Below are 17,760 nucleotides of genomic sequence, written 5' to 3'. Positions count from 1 at the left end.
CCTCTGCCTGTGTCTCTGCCTCTCTCTCTCTGACTATCATAAATAAAAAAATAAAAAAGGAAATATCTGAAGATAACGTATTTAAAATATAAAGAAGAAACTATTAGGCTACTTCCAATAAATAAGACTATAAAATGCCAAGTGCTTTACAGAGAAATAGATGCTGTTCAAGTATTTTTTAAAAACCTGAACTCCTTAGCCAGGTCAGCCCATTGCAGATTGACCAGCAAGATAGGTTCTAGTGAGCTGAAACTTGACTTGGGCCTTTGAAAAGAATGAAAAAAAAAATTGTTTTTATCAACCATAATTGCAACAGTTAAGTTGCTTGGTCCTTTTTATAATCAAATTATTTGGCTTGCAAGCTGGTAACTAATTACAAACTTTAAAAGTAATTTAAACTCAAGAAAAGGGAATGTTATGTATAGCATTGCTTTCTTGGATTTTTTTTTCCCCCTTCAACTTATAAAAGCAATTCTTTTTCATTAGAATCATTTTGAAAGCTTAGAAAAAAATTTTAAAACTGGGGCGGGGGAGGTGGTGGGCAGGGATTCTCATCATTCCACCAGCAAATGACCATTTCTACAAACACCCAGAGTCATTTCCCTCAAATCCTTCCATTTAGAAAGCTGAGACTACATTTGTAAGCCCAATCTTTAATATAAAATTATATCATAAACTCTAACATGTCATTAAAGGTCTTTGCATGGTGCATATACCATGATTTGCTAAATCATTATCTTAATATTAAAATATCTTTGTGCATTAATGTATGTCTGTATTTGGCTTATTTCCACAGTATATATTCTTAGAAGTGAAACTCCAGGGTGTGAACACTGAAAGCTCTTGATGCGTGCTGCCAAGCTGGTTTCCGGAAAGTTTATGCTTACTTACACTTCCATTAGCATTACATGAGAATGCTTTTTTCACTGCACCCATGGCAGCATTGTGATTTATTATTTTAACTTTGCTAATTTGATGGGATAGAAATGAGATCTTTCTCTTTTTCTCACTTTTTAAAAGTGACTATAACAATTTGCATTTTCTCTGTCAGTCATCCATTAATGTCTTTTACCAATTTATCTTTGGAGATAAATCTTTTATCTTTTAGTACTTTTTAATTTTTATCAATTTGATGAAATGTTTTATTAAGGATAATAGCTGGTGGTGCCCTGGTAAATGTTTAACAGTCCAGCAATCAAATACCTTCTGGAGAATAAAAACTTGATTTGTAATGTTTGCCTATTTCCATGGTGTTAATGCTCTCATTGGGATTGATTTCAAACACCAAAACACCAAACACAAAGATGGGAAAAGATAGGCATAATTGGCTTTCGCCAAGAAGTGTATGTTGGTTGTAGCACAGAACTGAAATCCTGGGCAATAATGTCTGTTATGTTTTTCCAGTTTGTTGTTTATATCTTAGTTATACTTACAATGTATCTATTAAGTTTAAGTTTATAAGGTTAAACATTCCAATATTTTGCTCTGTGATTTCTCTCATTTTTAAGAAGTGAAATTTCTTCATTTAGAACTAAAATAATTACCTCTGCTATGTTATTTTTATGGTTTAGCTTTTTTAAGAAAAGTTTTTTTATGTATTAAAAGTTATTTCATTCATTCATTCATTCATTCATTCATTTATTTGAGAGAGAGAGAGAGAGAAAGCCAGAGAGCATAAGCAAAGGGAATGGCAGAGGGAGAGCGAGAAGCAGGCTCCCCTCAAAGCAGGGAGCCCCATGCAGGGCTCAATCCCAGACCCCAGGATTATGACCTGAGCCAAAGGCAGACACTTAACCTTCTGAGCCACCCAGCAACCCCATGGTTTAAGTTAATATTTTAAATCTATTTTTCTAAAATCTATATTGATGTGTTATGAGATAAAGATCTAAATTAATTCTGAATTAATAACCAGAGATCCCAACACCATTTGTGAAATTCCTCCCCCACTGCTTTGTGAGCCTCTGGTATAGCGTATCTCTTTCTTAGATTTACCAAGATCTTCACTACATTACATTGATCTATTTAGGTATGCATATTTATTTAGCTACATTGATTCATTTATCCTTATCTCATATTTTAGTGTTTAGTAGGACAAGTTCCCTCTCATCACAAGTCTTTACCAAAACAAAGCAAAACAACATCTATCACTAGGGTCTACATATCTGTCTCTCCTCTCTCTCCAGTGATTCACGTGTTGAAATCTAACGTCCAATGTGATGGTATTAGGAGGTGGGGTCTCGTGACTAGGACTAGGGCCCTTCTAAAAAAGACCCCACAGATCTCTCTAACCCCTTCCACCACATGAGAACACAGTAAGAAATAGGCAGTCTGCAACCAGCGAGGGCTCTCACCCAGAACAGGACCATGCTGACATTCTGACCTTGGACTTCAGCCTCCAGAACTGTGAGAAATAAACTTCTGTTCTTTATTAGCTACCCAGTCTGTAGTATTTTGTTAGAGCAACCTGAACAGACTGAGAGACCTACAGGCAAGCAAAAAACAAATGAAAACAAAACTCTAGCTAGTGTTCTTAATATTTCTATGTTTTCAGTTAAAATTTTATTTGCCTTTGGGTTGTCTCAACCTGCCAGTTTACAAATGAGAAAGAGCCTGTATATGATCTTTAAAATTTCTAACTTTCATTTGCTACAAATATCCCTCTTTTCCTCAAAAAATTCATAAATGTGGGTTCCTGGGTGGTTGAGCATCTGCCTTCAGCTCAGGGCATGATCCTGGAGTCCCAGTATCGAGTCCTACATCGGGCTCCTTGCATGGAACCTGCTGCCCGCCCCCCCCCCCCCCGTGTCTCTCATTAATAAATAAAATCTTAAAAAAAATTCATGAACGTAATTTAAACATAGTTCAGGCCTTGGTCAAATATAGCAACTAAAATGTTTTCCCAAATCGTGAACTTAACTTTTTCTTTATGAATAGATACAAATTATGTCATGTATCTCCGCTTTACATTAGAATTTGTTTGAATGTCAAGATAGAATTTTTTTCTATGGACCAGCAGAGTTTTTCTTTTCTTTTTAAATTAATATTTACTTATGAGTCTGGAGAAATTTTAAACTAATATTCTTGGAACCACCAGCCTGGTAGTGTATAAGACAGGCTTCTCTATTTCAGAATACCAAGAATTACTGAAGCTATGACTAAGGATACACAGGGGAAAAATGTGAACCCACTTCAGGCCATAAATCCTCTGTGTTCTCTAAAACACTGAGAAAATAAGCCTTTTTTCACTCCGAGTGAAACAGTCTGATTCACATTTGCTTTTGTTAGTTGTATTAAATTCACTGTGCTTCTGAGTCAATCTATAAAGTCAATCAGGGTCTTCCCTGATACCATATGAAAGATCCCTTTTTCTAAACCTACCACCAATTCTGAAATAGGTTTTTGTGAAAAGCTTTTGTATCAGTGATGGCCAAATGGAAACCGATAGCTATAAGAGCACAGTAAGTATGTTTTATTTGGCCCATATCATGTTTATAAAAGATTTTGACTAAGATGTCTGTACTTAAAAATTGAAAGATTTAGGGGTGATTGGGTGGCTCAGTCAGTTAAGCTTCCAACTGGGTTTCAGCTCTAGTCATGGTCTTGGGGTTGGGGGATCAGGCCTGCATTGGGCTCCATGCTCAGTGGTAAGTCTGCTTGGGATCTTTTCTCTCCCTCTGCGCCTCCCCTCATTCATGCTTGTGCTTGCTCACTCTCACTCTCTCTGAAATAAACAGATATTTTTAAAAACTGGAAAGATTTAACGTAAAATCTATATTTGGACTGGTGTTGAAACTCTGTTGAGCCATTATTCCTATCTGGCAACCATCTGCTGGAATCAGGCCATCACCGCCTCCCTCAGATAAGGCAGGGACACCGCCTTATCTGACATAAGACTCTCTCACTCATTTATATTATCAGCCTAATCAGGAAAATCATTCGATTTTGCAACCTCTGCTTTAAACCATATTTTCTTATCATGTGTGATGGGAAATTAATGGGAATTTATACTCAAAATTACAGATTTTGGAAGACCAAATAAGAGCTCGAGACCAGGCGGCCACAGGAACTAATTTTGCAGTACAGGAGCTAAACACCAAACACCTTCAAGGAGTTGGAGATCTTCGAGGAAGAGTAGCCAGGTGAGAAGAAGCATCTAACAGTCAGTTCTTGCCCACTGAATTCTTATTCCCGAACAAGTTCCATACACTAGAAAAGTAGATATTGTTTTTACATTAGGCTAAACTATCAGGTGGTAGTTGAGAAAGTATAGGATAAAATTTGAAAGCCTTATTCCACCTGTGAGACTCAAGGGGTCTTATAAAAGACCCCTTATATACAACGTCCAGTTTGGTTCCATCTGAAAGTGACAAGAATCATCTTGTCTATAAAGCCCTCGAGTGTCCAAATGCCAACATCTATACAAAGACATGGCCTCACAGCCACAAACAAAATCCCCAAATGTGTCAAATTCTAACAATTAAAACATTTAAAATATATAAGATTGACATATAAAAGTCTAACAAAAGAGACTTACTTTAAAATGGATAAAATTTTGAGTAACATCTTTCATATGATATTTCCAAATCAAAAGAATTAATGCTATGTGGGTTAGCAAAAATCTGTGGGTGTTGACAAGACAATGGCAGGACCATTCTAGTAGGCCTATCAAAGATCACTTGTGAATCACTGACTTAGACACCTTTGCAACTCTACGTCTTCCACCAGCACCTCATTCTTCTCTCCTGGAATACCTTGTTAATCTGCTCTGAAATGTTAGTGACCACATAAGAATTAGGTGATAAACTTCTTTTAGACAGTCTACAACAAAAAAATGTGTTAAGCTACATGCTGTATGCCATATAACCGTATGCCCAGACAGTGTGCTAGCGTTCAGAGATTCAATACATGGTTCCCTTCCAATTTGCCAAAACCCCAGGTTTATGTTTACCTGGGAAAAAAAAACTCCAAATATAAGAAATTAGATGAACACTACAATGAGAGCCTGTGGTGCCATGGGAACACCCAAATCAGATTGAGGCATAGGGAAGTCTTCCTGGAGGAGGTAACAGTTGAGATGAGTTTTGAAGGATCCATAGCTAGTTAGCTGGACAAGGAAAGATGGAAAATGCACTTCATTTAGGAGGAATAATATGTGCAAAATACATGAGGGATGAATTACTGTGGCATGTTCAAGGGGCTACTCGTGAGAAGGGTGTTTTAGTTTTGGTATTTTGGGGTTTGCATTTAGGAAGAGGTGGGAGATGAACCTCACAAATGGTCTAGGTTAGAGGCTGAGGAGTCTTGTGGGCCACAGTAAGAAGTTTGAACTTTAAGTAGAACATTATAAATAACCATGGGAATATTTTAAGTAAGGGGGTGACATATTTAGCAACACTCTCTAGTAGCTGAATTGCTGGGGTGTGGAAAGGAAGGTGAAAATGAAAGGAAGGCTACTGCAGCAATCAAAGTGACAAATGTGAAAGGCTTCAACTAAAGCACTAGCCATGAAAGGCCAGAGCAGGTAACAGACATTAGGAAAACAATCTATAGGAATAGTACCTATGTGTATACACACAGGTATGCGATTATATTATTTATAAATATATGTTTATACATCAAAATATACAAAATTCTACATTTCATTATATAGTGTTTGATACACATAAAGGACATTTTATAATATCTGGATAAGTCATGAAGCAAGATAATAAAACAAACACTAGCAAACCCACAATCATACTTAGATGTGCCATGATTTCGCAAAGATAAATGCCAAACTTTTGTTTTGCATAAAACTTGGAATTTGGTTTCATTTGGTGGTATGTTGATGACGCCCCAACTATTTTTTTCTGCGAACTGCTTACAAACCTACTATACTATTTTTGTCAATCTTGCCTTACATATAAGATTTAAATGAAACCAAGACATGAGTGGAATACTATCAAGAACAAGATGTGCAATTCTTTTTGCTCTGCTTCAGTTTATTTTTTTTTGTCTTTCTTAAAAACAAAAATTATATTTGAAGTCTATACATGATGACTTAATAGATACATGTGCATACTAAAATGGTTACTATAGTCAAGCTAATTAATATATCTTCTTCTCACATAGTTACTATCTTGTGTGTGTGATAAGAGCATTTAAAATCTACATTCTTAGCATATTTCCATTCTTCAACACAATATTATTAACTATAGTCATCTCTAGGTATATTTTTCCTACCTAACTATAACTTTGTACTCGTCAACCGACGTTTCCACATTTCCTCCACCTCCTCACACTGGATAACCACCATTCTACTCTGTGCTTTTATGTATTTGACTTTTTCAGATTCTATATAAGATCCTGTGGTTTTTTTCTTTCTGCACCTACCTTAATTAACTTAGCATAATGTCCTCCGGCTTCATTCACGTATTCGCGAATGGCAATATCCCCCCCCCCCTTTTTTTTTTTTTTTTTATTTATGATAGTCACAGAGAGAGAGAGAGAGGCAGAGACACAGGCAGAGGGAGAAGCAGGCTCCATGCACCGGGAGCCCGACGTGGGATTCGATCCCGGGTCTCCAGGATCGCACCCTGGGCCAAAGGCAGGCGCCAAACCACTGCGCCACCCAGGGATCCCCCAATATCCCCTTTTTTGAGTCTAAATAATTATTAAAATGCGTGTGTGCTTGTGTGGGTATTTCACAATTTCTTTATCCATTCATCTGTCAACAGACATATTTTGGCTATTGTGAATATTGCTGCAATGAGCGTGGGAGTGCAGATATTTCTTCCAAGTACTGACTTCATTTCCTTTGGATATAGATCCAGAAGAGGGGTTGATGGATGATGTCAGAGTTTTATTTTCAGTTTTCTGAAGAACCTTCATCCTGTTTTCTATAATGGCTCTACCGATCTATATTCTTACCAACACTATACAAGGATTTCCTTTTCTCCACATACTAGTCACCATTTGTTATCTTTTTATTACTTTGATAATAGCCATCCTAACAGGTGTAAGATGGTATCTCCTTGTGGTTTTGATTTATAGTCTGCTGATGATCAGTGATGTTGGGGACCTCTTCACATACTTGCTGGTCATTTGTATGTCATCTTTGGATAAATGTCTATTCAGAACCTTTGTCCATTTTTTTTTTTTTGGTCCCAAAGGACTTGCAAATGAGCCCATCAGCTCTCAGAGCTGGGTGATTTGGAAGCCAGTCTTTCCAGTGGCAGCTGTAAAAGTCGGGGTGCTAGATGTGTGGTCCAAACCCTTCACTCCTCAGGGAGAAGCTGGGATTTCAGGGTTCCCTCCCAATTGTAAGGAAGGCACTGTGCCAAGAAGGTTTACAGCATAAATGTGTCAGCTTTTCCTATTCACTTCAATTTGGGTATTTTCTTACTTGCCTGTTATGTAGGAGTCTTTAAATTAGTTTCTGGAATTTTCTCAGAGGAAACTGATCAGTGTATAGCTATTTATTTGGTGCATTCACAGGGGGAGGAGAAACCAAGAGCCTTCTATTCCTCCATTTTATTCTTCAGTTGTTTAATTACCTTCCCCTTGAATCCTACATAGTGATTTTCAGACAAGGATATTTTTTTCCTTGGAATGTCTCTGTTTTATGAAAATTTCTTAAATCTATTTGTTAATTTGAGACAGAATCTGGCTAAAAGCCATAAGACTTAAATTCACTTCCTCTCCTGTTTCGTATATTTTTGTCACATAAGTGACTAATGAACAAGCTGAGACTGAATTAATTACTGTCTTTCCATATATATTGACCTTCATTCCAATTAGTATCTTAGCATAACTGAGATTAAGCTGATTATTTCAACATAATTCCTAACAAACATTTTACAGCTGCATAAATCAAACACAATATCTAATAATGACAATGTGCTTTGAATTTTGTACTTTATTTCTTACTCCAAAACATTGGCAGTTTAAAAGCAAGTGTTTCCAATGACATGAGGTTCTCAAAGTTGTCTGGCCTGCTTTGATACCCTCTTTTCTATTCAGTAGATCATAGTCTCAAGTGCAAATAAGGAAAAGCAAACGTAAAGAATAAGGAAATAAGGAAGTGCAAATAAGGAAAAGCAAATGTAAAGAATACCCACAGGGATGGCTATGATTCACAGTCTGCAGCAGCAGCCAAAGGAGGCCAAACTTCTAGCCACATTTGTCTATTTGGGACCCAAAGGAGAATTTGCTTATGAAAAAATAATGAATTGTGTTGATATGTGATTAAAAGCAGAGGCCATATCCTTTGGAGAAACAATAAAGATACCATAGATATTGTCAACTTCTGAAAAGCTAAGAGTAGGAACTTCTGATTATAATGGTTGAATAAAAATACTTTTACTTCACTTCTCATTGAGACACCTTAAAAGCCAGTTAAAAATAAAAGAAGGGAAACAAAAGCTCCATCTTTAGTAGAACTTGGAAGTCGCCACAACTGCTAACCACAGAGTACACTTCCCAAGTTCTATGGTGTCTGGTCCTCCTCAGATCTTAAACATAATGATTTGCTCCAAATCAAGAGTAATAATCCTAAAAGGCATAGGCCAAATAATTTGTATGGAGCAATATTACCTCAGAGCTCATGTGGGTCATAGGAGAGATAAGAATGTCCCTTTAGAGGTTCAGGTCAGTAACACAGAGCAGTTGGGGAGTGTAGCTGAGGATCCAATCATGTTATTGATCATCCAGGCCCTGGTGCTTGCAAACTGACACCTGAGAGAAATGGGGTGGTGCTATAGGCAGAGGAGGTGGAGGAGGCCTAGAGTGTCACAACAGAGACGGTAGAACTCAATGATTGGCTGTGAAATACAGCAATCTAGTTTTTGAAGAGAAAAATGGGGAAATGGACCCCCCCATTTCACCATCATTCAGAGATGTAAGAGTGATAGGAAGAATCTAGGTTATGCACAAAAATCACCACCACCACCACCACCAAGAGACTGACAGAGACAGAAAAACAAAAGGCCAATGAACACACCTCAATGAGAGGAATTGCCCCAAAAAACACACCAAAATTTCTCCTGGTTTCAAAGAAGAACAAAAGGAAGAGCTAAAAGAAGATTGCTGAGTGAACAGTCACATGTGGTTTTGTGGTTTTGCTCTTTTCTAAAATCCCACTAAATCTAGCAAAAAAAAAAAAAAAAATCTTTCTCTTGAAAATATATCCACAAAGACAGAAGCTATGAGCGTAGAAATCTTGGAACCTAGAAAATAGACAATATGTGTGGAAACGGACTTAGCAGGCCTCATAAAACCAATTTTAAACCTGTGGGATAAGCAGGGAATGATCTGGTTTTACACATTCTCCACAGAATTCTCAAAAGGCATAGGAGTTGGCTGCACCAGAAACCTCTGAAACTGGGGGTGAAGATGGGCACTTGTCTGCAGGGAGGCCTGAGAAGAGCACGGAGAGACAGAGCAAGGAGCCATCTTCAGTTTGTTATTAGCCTTTTTTTAGTTTGTATTGACTTCTAAACTATAGGCATGTTTTAGTTTTATAAAATAAAAATTATTTTTTAAAAAAGGGTTCCCCCAAAAGAGATTATCACCTAAAAAAACAAGATAGACAAACTGGAGTTGCTCAGGAATAAGGTGGGGGGGGGGGACCCGAAATATTACAGAGATTAAATATGCTTTGGAAGCCCTCCAAATGGAAAAAATACAACTAAAAATAATAATTTCTTTAAAAAAAAAAAAAAGCAAACATGAGCAAACCATACAAAATGAAGAGAAAAAATTTTCGATATAAAAATGGTCGTAAAAAAATGATACCTACAACAGACAAGTAAAACTCATTCAACTTAGACCCTATAGGACTCCCTCAGGAGGAAAGAGAATGGATTCTTCAGGGAAAAATTATGCATGGGTATAAGAGAAGAAAACTTTCTTGAAACAGAGATTTGAATCCATAAATGAGACTGTGAACCCAGAAACATTGCGATGAGAACAATGGAATCAAGAGATCCTGGTCGAAGGATCATCAGAAATAATTACTAGGCAGCCAGGTAGACGAGACAAGTCAGCCTGCGGCCTTAGGCCGGTGGTGGGGTCTTGCGTGGGGACTGGCTACACCCTGTCTAGTCATGACCTCCATTCATCCTTAAATAACTCCACTCAGCGACATTTTTCAGGATAGCCATTCATGCTTTTAAAGGTTGAGAAGCAACCCTGGAGACACTATTTATGTCTCTTGTGTCCATGTGTCTGGCGACCCTGGGCTTGTATGGTAGACAAACTGCAGTGACAAACAGTGACCTTGGTCTGTCCTTACTTTTCTCAGTTAAGGAAAACTGAAACTCATAGACCTTAAGAAACTTGTCCCAGGGACGCCTGGGTGGCTCAGTGGTTGAGCGGCTGCCTTTGGCTCAGGTCATGATCCCAGGGTCCTGGGATCGAGTCCTGCATTGGGCTCCCTGGGAGGAGCCTGCTTCTCCCTTTGCTTGTGTCTCTGCCTCTCTCTCTGTGTCTCTCATGAATAAATAAGTAAAATCTTTAAAAAAAAAAAAGAAAGAAAGAAAGAAAGAAAGAAAGAAAGAAAGAAAGAAAGAAAGAAAGAAAGAAAGAAAGAAAGAAAGAAAGAAAGAAAAGAAGGTTTTCCCAGCTTGCAAAGCTCAAAAGTGGCAGATTCAACGCCAGGTTCCATGTGACACCACAGACCAGTTCTTAACCATTCGGTCTACAAGGTGCAGAGCAGCTGTCTCTGAAGGTCGAACAAGGTGAGAAGTGACAGGGAGCGGTGACAGCAGCAACTGTTTCAATGTAATCTTTAGGGATCTTCATGCAGATCCACGAAACAATATCCTAACTAATGGACAACAGAGCTTGTTTTGACAGCAACAGTTTATACGCACCAAAGTGCTAATGGCTTTTGCCCATGACTTTGGTGCATTCAAGCCAGCTCCCATTTTGATCAGCTTAATTCCAAATTTTTCCTCCCAGCAGTCTCTCCACTCCCACGACTGTCCCCTGGTATCTCTTGAAGGGATTTCTCAGGCAAAATTACCATCTTACTCACTTTTGGCTCAGCTTTGGCACCAAAAATCTGAAAAAACAAATTCATTTCCAGATCCTAAAAAATATTGACAGCTACAAAACAATATTTATAGCACTTAGCATGACAACATGACAATAAGCTTCCTAATAAATATCATTTTAGGACAGTCAAAAGAGTTATTTTATAAAATTACAAACCACAGAGTGATCTCTGATAACTTTGTATAAAGAACAGCATCCTACATCCTATCTTTCGTGCATATAGGACTATATTGAAAGTATAATACAATATGTAACCTGTTGTCTCCCAGGAGAAGCCTTGAGTGGTGATAGTGGGGTGGGGTTCCCTGACAGGCTGGGAAGATGCTTAATCTTCAACTCCAGCCCCATTTCACTAGAATTCCTTCCTTAAGAAAACAAATGCAACTTTATGGGCCAAAACTTCATTCACATGCTAGTGTGAATTGCTTTCATCCTATTATAAGACAATTCTTGACTGAGACCGCTCAAAGAGCTGGATTTTTTATTGGGGCTAAGAGGAGGGGAATTGTTTTTTTGAAGATGGGTTGGAAGATGATGGTGACCTGGGACTCTTTGTAGTCAGAGGAGAAATGACAATCTTGAGATCGATGAAAGAGACTAAATGGGGGAAAGTGATTTCAGAACAGGCAAAAGTTTCAATTTTGTCTACACCACAGGCAGCAGGGAGTATTCCCAACATTAAAATCTACTGGAAAAAAAAAATAAAAAATAATAAAATCTACTGGAACTCCTGTGATTGAATAAATATATCAGACTGAAAATCTAAAATCCCTCCCATTTTCTCCCCATGCCTTCATCTACTCCAACCCAGTTCTTTGATGTCAATGTATCATTTTCCAACCTGGTTTCTCTCCCATCAGGAAAAGAAGAGAAAAATGAAGATTTCTGCAGTTATTCTACATCTACTAACTCATTATTCAAAGAACTTTAGAACTTTTATCATCAGGTGAATGCACACATCCTACTGTAGTATTAGAAGTGTTTGACCCTATTGATCTCACAACCGATTTTCATCTTGCTGCTAGATGTGACTCCAGCATTGTGAAACTTTCTGGAGACATTCACTTCATCAGGCACGAACACCGGAAAATTGAAAAAACAATTCAAGATTTCATGTCTGCCCTAGAAACTGTTTCTAAGAACTTGGATATGAAGGTAACTGAAATTATTTGGAACTTTTTGCTTGTTTTTTGTTTTTTTAAGATTTTATTTATTCATGAGAGACAGAGAGACACAGGCAGAGGGAGAAGCAGGCTCCCCACAGGGAGCCAAATGCGGACCTCGATCCCAGGACCCCAGGACCACGCCCTGAGCCAAAGGCAGACGCTCAACCACTGAGCCACCCAGGTGTCCCAATATTGGAACTCTTCCCTTATGTGTTATTGCCAGAAGATCATTATAGCTTATCAAAATGCCTAGTCACATGGTAATCTTTCAAAAGAGCTCTTTTCTTCAAAAGAGTTTAAATATGACACTGTCATATTAAAATGTGCCATTAAATATGGCACTGTCAGTTGAATTAATAAATATTTAATGAGCGCCCCCCCCCCCGCCATGTTCTAACACAGCTACCCACTGTAAGCCTGTGCTACTTGATTCCACTGTTGCTGTTATTCCCTTCCTCTCTGGGTTTTCCTCAGATCGTAGAACCAAGGATTATAAGCAAAGCAATATGTCACGGAAGCTATGATTATTAAAGATGTGAGCTAAATGCGAATTGAGTCTGTTAAAGCCCTACAATAGGTTATGTCTCTCACAAAATAACGTACAAATCCATTGGCCTGGTTTAAAAGGCCATCTCTACACGGACCCCTGCTTGTCTCTTCAGTTCACCCCATGTTTTCCTGGCTCACCCTGCACACCCAGTCATACTCAACAACCTGCAGGTAGGTCCCTACTAACTCTAAGATGTTGTGTGGCCTCCATAATATTTGTGCTCTTTTCTGCCTGAAATCCCTCTCCTTTTTCATCTTCCAGTCAATGGCTTAATTAAAGGAGCTAGTGAGAATTCTTCTGTGTCCTTCCTTGTCACATAATTTTATTCATTTATTTCTTTACTTATTTTAGAGAGAGAGCATGAGCAGGAGGTGGGGGTTGGGAGAGACAGAGAGAGAGAGAGAATCTTAAGCAGGCTTCACACTCAGTTCAGAGTCGAGTGTGGGGTTCAATCTCAAGAGCCTGAGATCATGACCTGAGCCAAGATCAAGAGTCAGACACTTAACTGACTGAGTCACCCAGGTGCCCCACTTTCTTGCATATCTTACGTAATGACAAGCACATCTCCTCTGAAGTCATTTGGGCAGAACAAAGTGGAAAGAAATCCTTTGGGAATTGGGGGAGATGAAAGTTCAGTGTTTGATTATTTGTTCATAGGAGCCAGTTTATCAAAAGCAGAAGCTTCACATAGTTTATTGTAGCACCTATGGACTCACCTTGCCCACACCTACACACATCTAAGTCCTAATAGTTTTTTGGTAGATTCTCTTTGTTTTTCAATATATTTAGTCATGGGGCACCTGGGTGGCTCAGATGGTTGAGCATCTGCCTTTGGCTCAGGTCATGATCCCAGGGGGATTGAGCCCCTCGTCGGGCTCCCTGCTCAGTGGGGAGTCTGCTTCTCCCTCTCCCTCTGCCTGCCACTCCCCCTGCTTGTACTCTCTCCCTCTCTCTCAAATAAATCTTTTAAAAAATATTCATTCATATCAACAACAAATCATAACCACTTTATCTGCAGTTTTCTGATTGAAAACCTCAGTACTTTTTTCATAAGGTCATGACCAGAACTTCCAGATCACTGTTAAATAAAGTGTGTTGGTCATAAATGGTCATAATGTGTTGGACTATGAAAAGGTCATAGAGGGCGCCTTCTCCAGTTTCTGACTGTGCTGGGGACATCTTTGTTGTTTGCTGTTGGCCACTGGCTTGATATTTAACCATGCTAAGGAAGTATCAATTTCTACTTACTTCCATTAGTTTTTATTAGTATTTAGTTTTTGTTAGGACTGAATATTTAACTTTATAAATTGCCTTGTAGACATCAACAAATGCCTAAATCATCATATTAGTTGTTTTTTGGTTTGGGTTTTTATTTATTCACTTGTTTACCTCTTTGGATTTCTAATGTCCTAGGCCAATACATTTCCCAATACCGAAACATTCATGCATTTTCTGCCATACAGTCACTGGGTAATCATTAAGCATTTGACTTTGCAGCTAAGTTCAAAAGTGACATTGACTATAGTTCTCCTTAGTTTTGGGGTTTTTTTTAAGGTAATAATATGATATGTATGGTTCACAAACCAAAACTATCTAAGAAAATTTGGGTTGCCAGAGTGGCTCAGTTGGTTAAGTGTCCAACTCTTGATTTTGGTTTGAGTCATGATCTCAAGGTCATGATACTGAGCCCCAAGTTGGGCTCCATAGTCAACAGGGAATCTGCTTGAGATTCTCTCCCACTCCTTCTTCCTCCCCCCTCCCCCACTGTGCCATGACTGTCTCTCAAATAAATACATCTTTTAAAAGAAAGAAAATGTACACTGAGAATTTTCATGGCTACCTCTGTCACCAATTATCACATTCTTTGTTTCCCTCATGAAAACCATTTTTATTATTCTGTTCAAGATTCTTTCAGTATGCCCTTATGCAGATACAAGCAAATGCAACTATAATCTTATTTCCTCCTTTTTATGAAAGAGAGAGTATTTTATATACTACTATACTGCACCTATTTTATTTTTTTAATATCAATTTTACTCAGTTAACATGCAGTACAATATTAGTTTCTGGAGTAGAATTCAGTGATTCATCACTTACATACAACACCCAGTGCTTAATACCCTTCACTCATCTATCCTATCCCCCCACCACCTCCCTCCATCAACCCTCAAATTGTTCCCTAAGAGTCTCTTATGGTTTATTGCCCTCTCTCCCTCCCTCTTCTGCCCTTCCCATACATCCATCTTTTTTCTTTCTTAAATTACACATATGAGCTAAACCATATATTTGTCTTTCTCTAACTTATTTCACTTAGCATAACACACTCTAGCTCCATCCATGTTGTTGCAAATGGCAAGATTTCATTCTTTTTTTTGATGGGTAAGTTATATACATATATGTGTGTGTATATATATATGTGCGTGTACACACACACATCTTTATTCATTCATCAGTCAATGGACATTTGGGCTCTCTCCGTAGTTTGGCTATTGTTGATAATGCTGCTGTAAACAGGGTGCATGTACTCCTTCAAATCTGTATTTTGTTTCCTTTGGGTAAATGGCTAATAGTGCAATTGCTGGGTCATAGGATAGTTCTATTTTTAACTTTCTGAGGAACTTCCATTCTGTTTTCCAGTGGGGTTCCAATTTGCATTCCCACAAACAGTGCAAGAAGGTTCCCCTTTCTCTGCATCCTTGCCAACACCTTTTGTTTCCTGTGTTGCTAATGTTAGCCACTGTGACAGATGTGAGGTGGTATCTCATTGTGGTTTTGAGTTATAGTCCCTCATGAGCAATGTTGAGCATCTTCTCACGTGTCTGTTATTCTTCTGATGTTTTCTTTGGAAAAATGTCTATTCATGTCTTCTGCCCATTTCTTAGCTGGATTATTTTGTTTTTGAGTATTGAGTTCGATAAGTTCTTTATATATTTTTGGATACTAACACTTTACCTGATATGTCATTTACAAATATCTTCTCCCATTCCATATGCTGCCTTGGAGATTTGTTGATTATTTTCTTCAATGTGCAGAAGCTTTTTATCTTAATGAAGTCTCAGTACTTTATTTTTGCCTTTGTTCCCCTTACTTCTGGTAACGTGTCTAGTAAGAATTTGCTACAGCTGAGGTCAAAGAGGTTGCAGCCTGTATTCTCGAATGGAATTTTGATGGATTCCTGTCTCACATTTAGGTTTTTTTTTTTTTCCACTCCTATTTGGAGGTAATATAGGTAATATCTTTTTTCATCCTTTCACTTTACTTATTTTTTTGTATATTTTTTATTGGAGTTCAATTTACCAACATAGAGTATAACACCCAGCGCTCATCCTGTCAAGTGCCCCCCTCAGTGCCCGTCACCCAGTCACCCCGTCCCCCCGCCCACCTCCCTTTCCATGACCCCTTGTTCGTTTCCCAGAGTTCGTTTCTCATGTTCTGTCTCCCTCACTGATATTTCCCACTCATTTTCTCTCCTTTCCCCTTTATTTCTTTTCACTATTTTTTTATATTCCCCAAATGAATGAGACCATATAATGTTCGTCCGTCTCCAATTGACTTACTTCACTCAGCATAATACCCTCCAGTTCCATCCACATCGAAGCAAATGGTAGGTATTCATCCTTTCTAATGGCTGAGTAATATTCCATTGTTTCTATAGGCCACATCTTCTTTATTCATTCATCTGTCAATGGACACTGAGGCTCCTTCCACGGTATAGTTATTGTGGACACTGCTGCTATAAACATTGGGGTGCAGGTGTCTCAGTCTTTCACTGCATCTGTATCTTTGGGGTAAATCCCCAACAGTGCAATTGCTGGGTACATTTAGGTCTTTATCTTACTTTTTCTTAACTAAACAAATATATCCCGGAGATCACCCATATTAGTACATGGAAAGCTTTCTCATTTTTTTTTTTTTTTTACAACTGCATACTCTTCCTGTCTATATAATAGCTCATTTTACCAATCTCTCACAGATGGATATTTGAGCTATTTTCAATATTTTTCTCTTTCAAATCAATGCTGCAATGTGTAACCTTGCACTTATGTTTGTGTGTGTGTATGTGTATATAGGTGTGTTTGTAGGATCAACACCCAGATGTGTGATTGCTGGGTCAAAGTACATGTTTATTATTTTGAATGATTTGCACTCTGTGGGGCTTTGACCATATTGCACAGCTCCTGGCAATACGAAAAATGTCCTATGTATCCCCATTGCCTCACCAACAGTGTTGACTTTGAATTTTGTCATTCTTATAGGAAAAAACTATAATCTCTAGGTTTCACTTAGTCTTTCTTAATGTGAGTGAGGTTCATACCTTCAAGAGCTATTTATATTTCTTTTTAACAAGCTATCTGTTCATCTTTTTTATCCATTTCCATATTGTTTTTCTATTTTTCTTTTTTGTCTCAATTTCTAGGAGCTCTTTATATGTTATGGAGATGAGCCTTTCACTATGATAGAGCTGCAAATACATATTCCCAGTTTGTCATCTATCTTTTGACTTTTGGCATGCTTATATTCTCTCTTTGTAGCTAACTTTATCAGTTTTTTCTTTTGTGGCTTCTTTTAAGTCACACTTAGAAAGAAATTCCCCATACAGAGGCCTAAAAGAATTGTTCCTATTTTCTTCTGGCACTTTCATAGCTTTACCATTTATATTTAAATTCTTGACCCATTTGGAGTTTTTCCTAATATTATGCCTTGTTATTTTAATCACTGAGGCCTTACAGTATTTTAATTTAAAAAAAAATATTTTAGAGTGAGAGAGAAAGAGTGAGAGAGAGAGAGAGCATGCATGAGTGGGGGGAAGGGCAGAGGAGAGAATCTGGAGCAGATGCCCTGCTGAGCATGCAGTCCAAAAGCAGAACTACATCTCACCACCCATGAGATCATGACCTGAGCAGAAACCAAGAGATGGATTCTTAACTGAATGAGCAACTCAGGCACCCCAGTATTTTTAATACCTGGTACAGTGAGTCCCTTTTGTTGCTTTCTTTTCTCCCTGTT

At 38.1% G+C, this 17,760-nt stretch overlaps 1 protein-coding gene across 1 annotated transcript in view; it reads left to right on the top strand.

Moving 5' to 3' along the window:
* FAM81B (family with sequence similarity 81 member B) overlaps positions 1-17,760 on the top strand; it is a 54,735-nt gene that overhangs the window by 19,017 nt on the left and 17,958 nt on the right. The window contains exons 5-6 of the mRNA XM_072791072.1: positions 4,021-4,139; positions 12,063-12,192. Of these exons, the coding sequence (XP_072647173.1) occupies positions 4,021-4,139; positions 12,063-12,192 (249 nt within the window). The remainder of the gene's footprint in view (positions 1-4,020; positions 4,140-12,062; positions 12,193-17,760) is intronic.

Source organism: Canis lupus, chromosome 2 (assembly GCF_048164855.1).
Source record: "Canis lupus baileyi chromosome 2, mCanLup2.hap1, whole genome shotgun sequence".
Lineage (NCBI taxonomy): Eukaryota > Metazoa > Chordata > Mammalia > Carnivora > Canidae > Canis > Canis lupus.
This window is presented reverse-complemented; position numbering and strand designations above follow the sequence as displayed.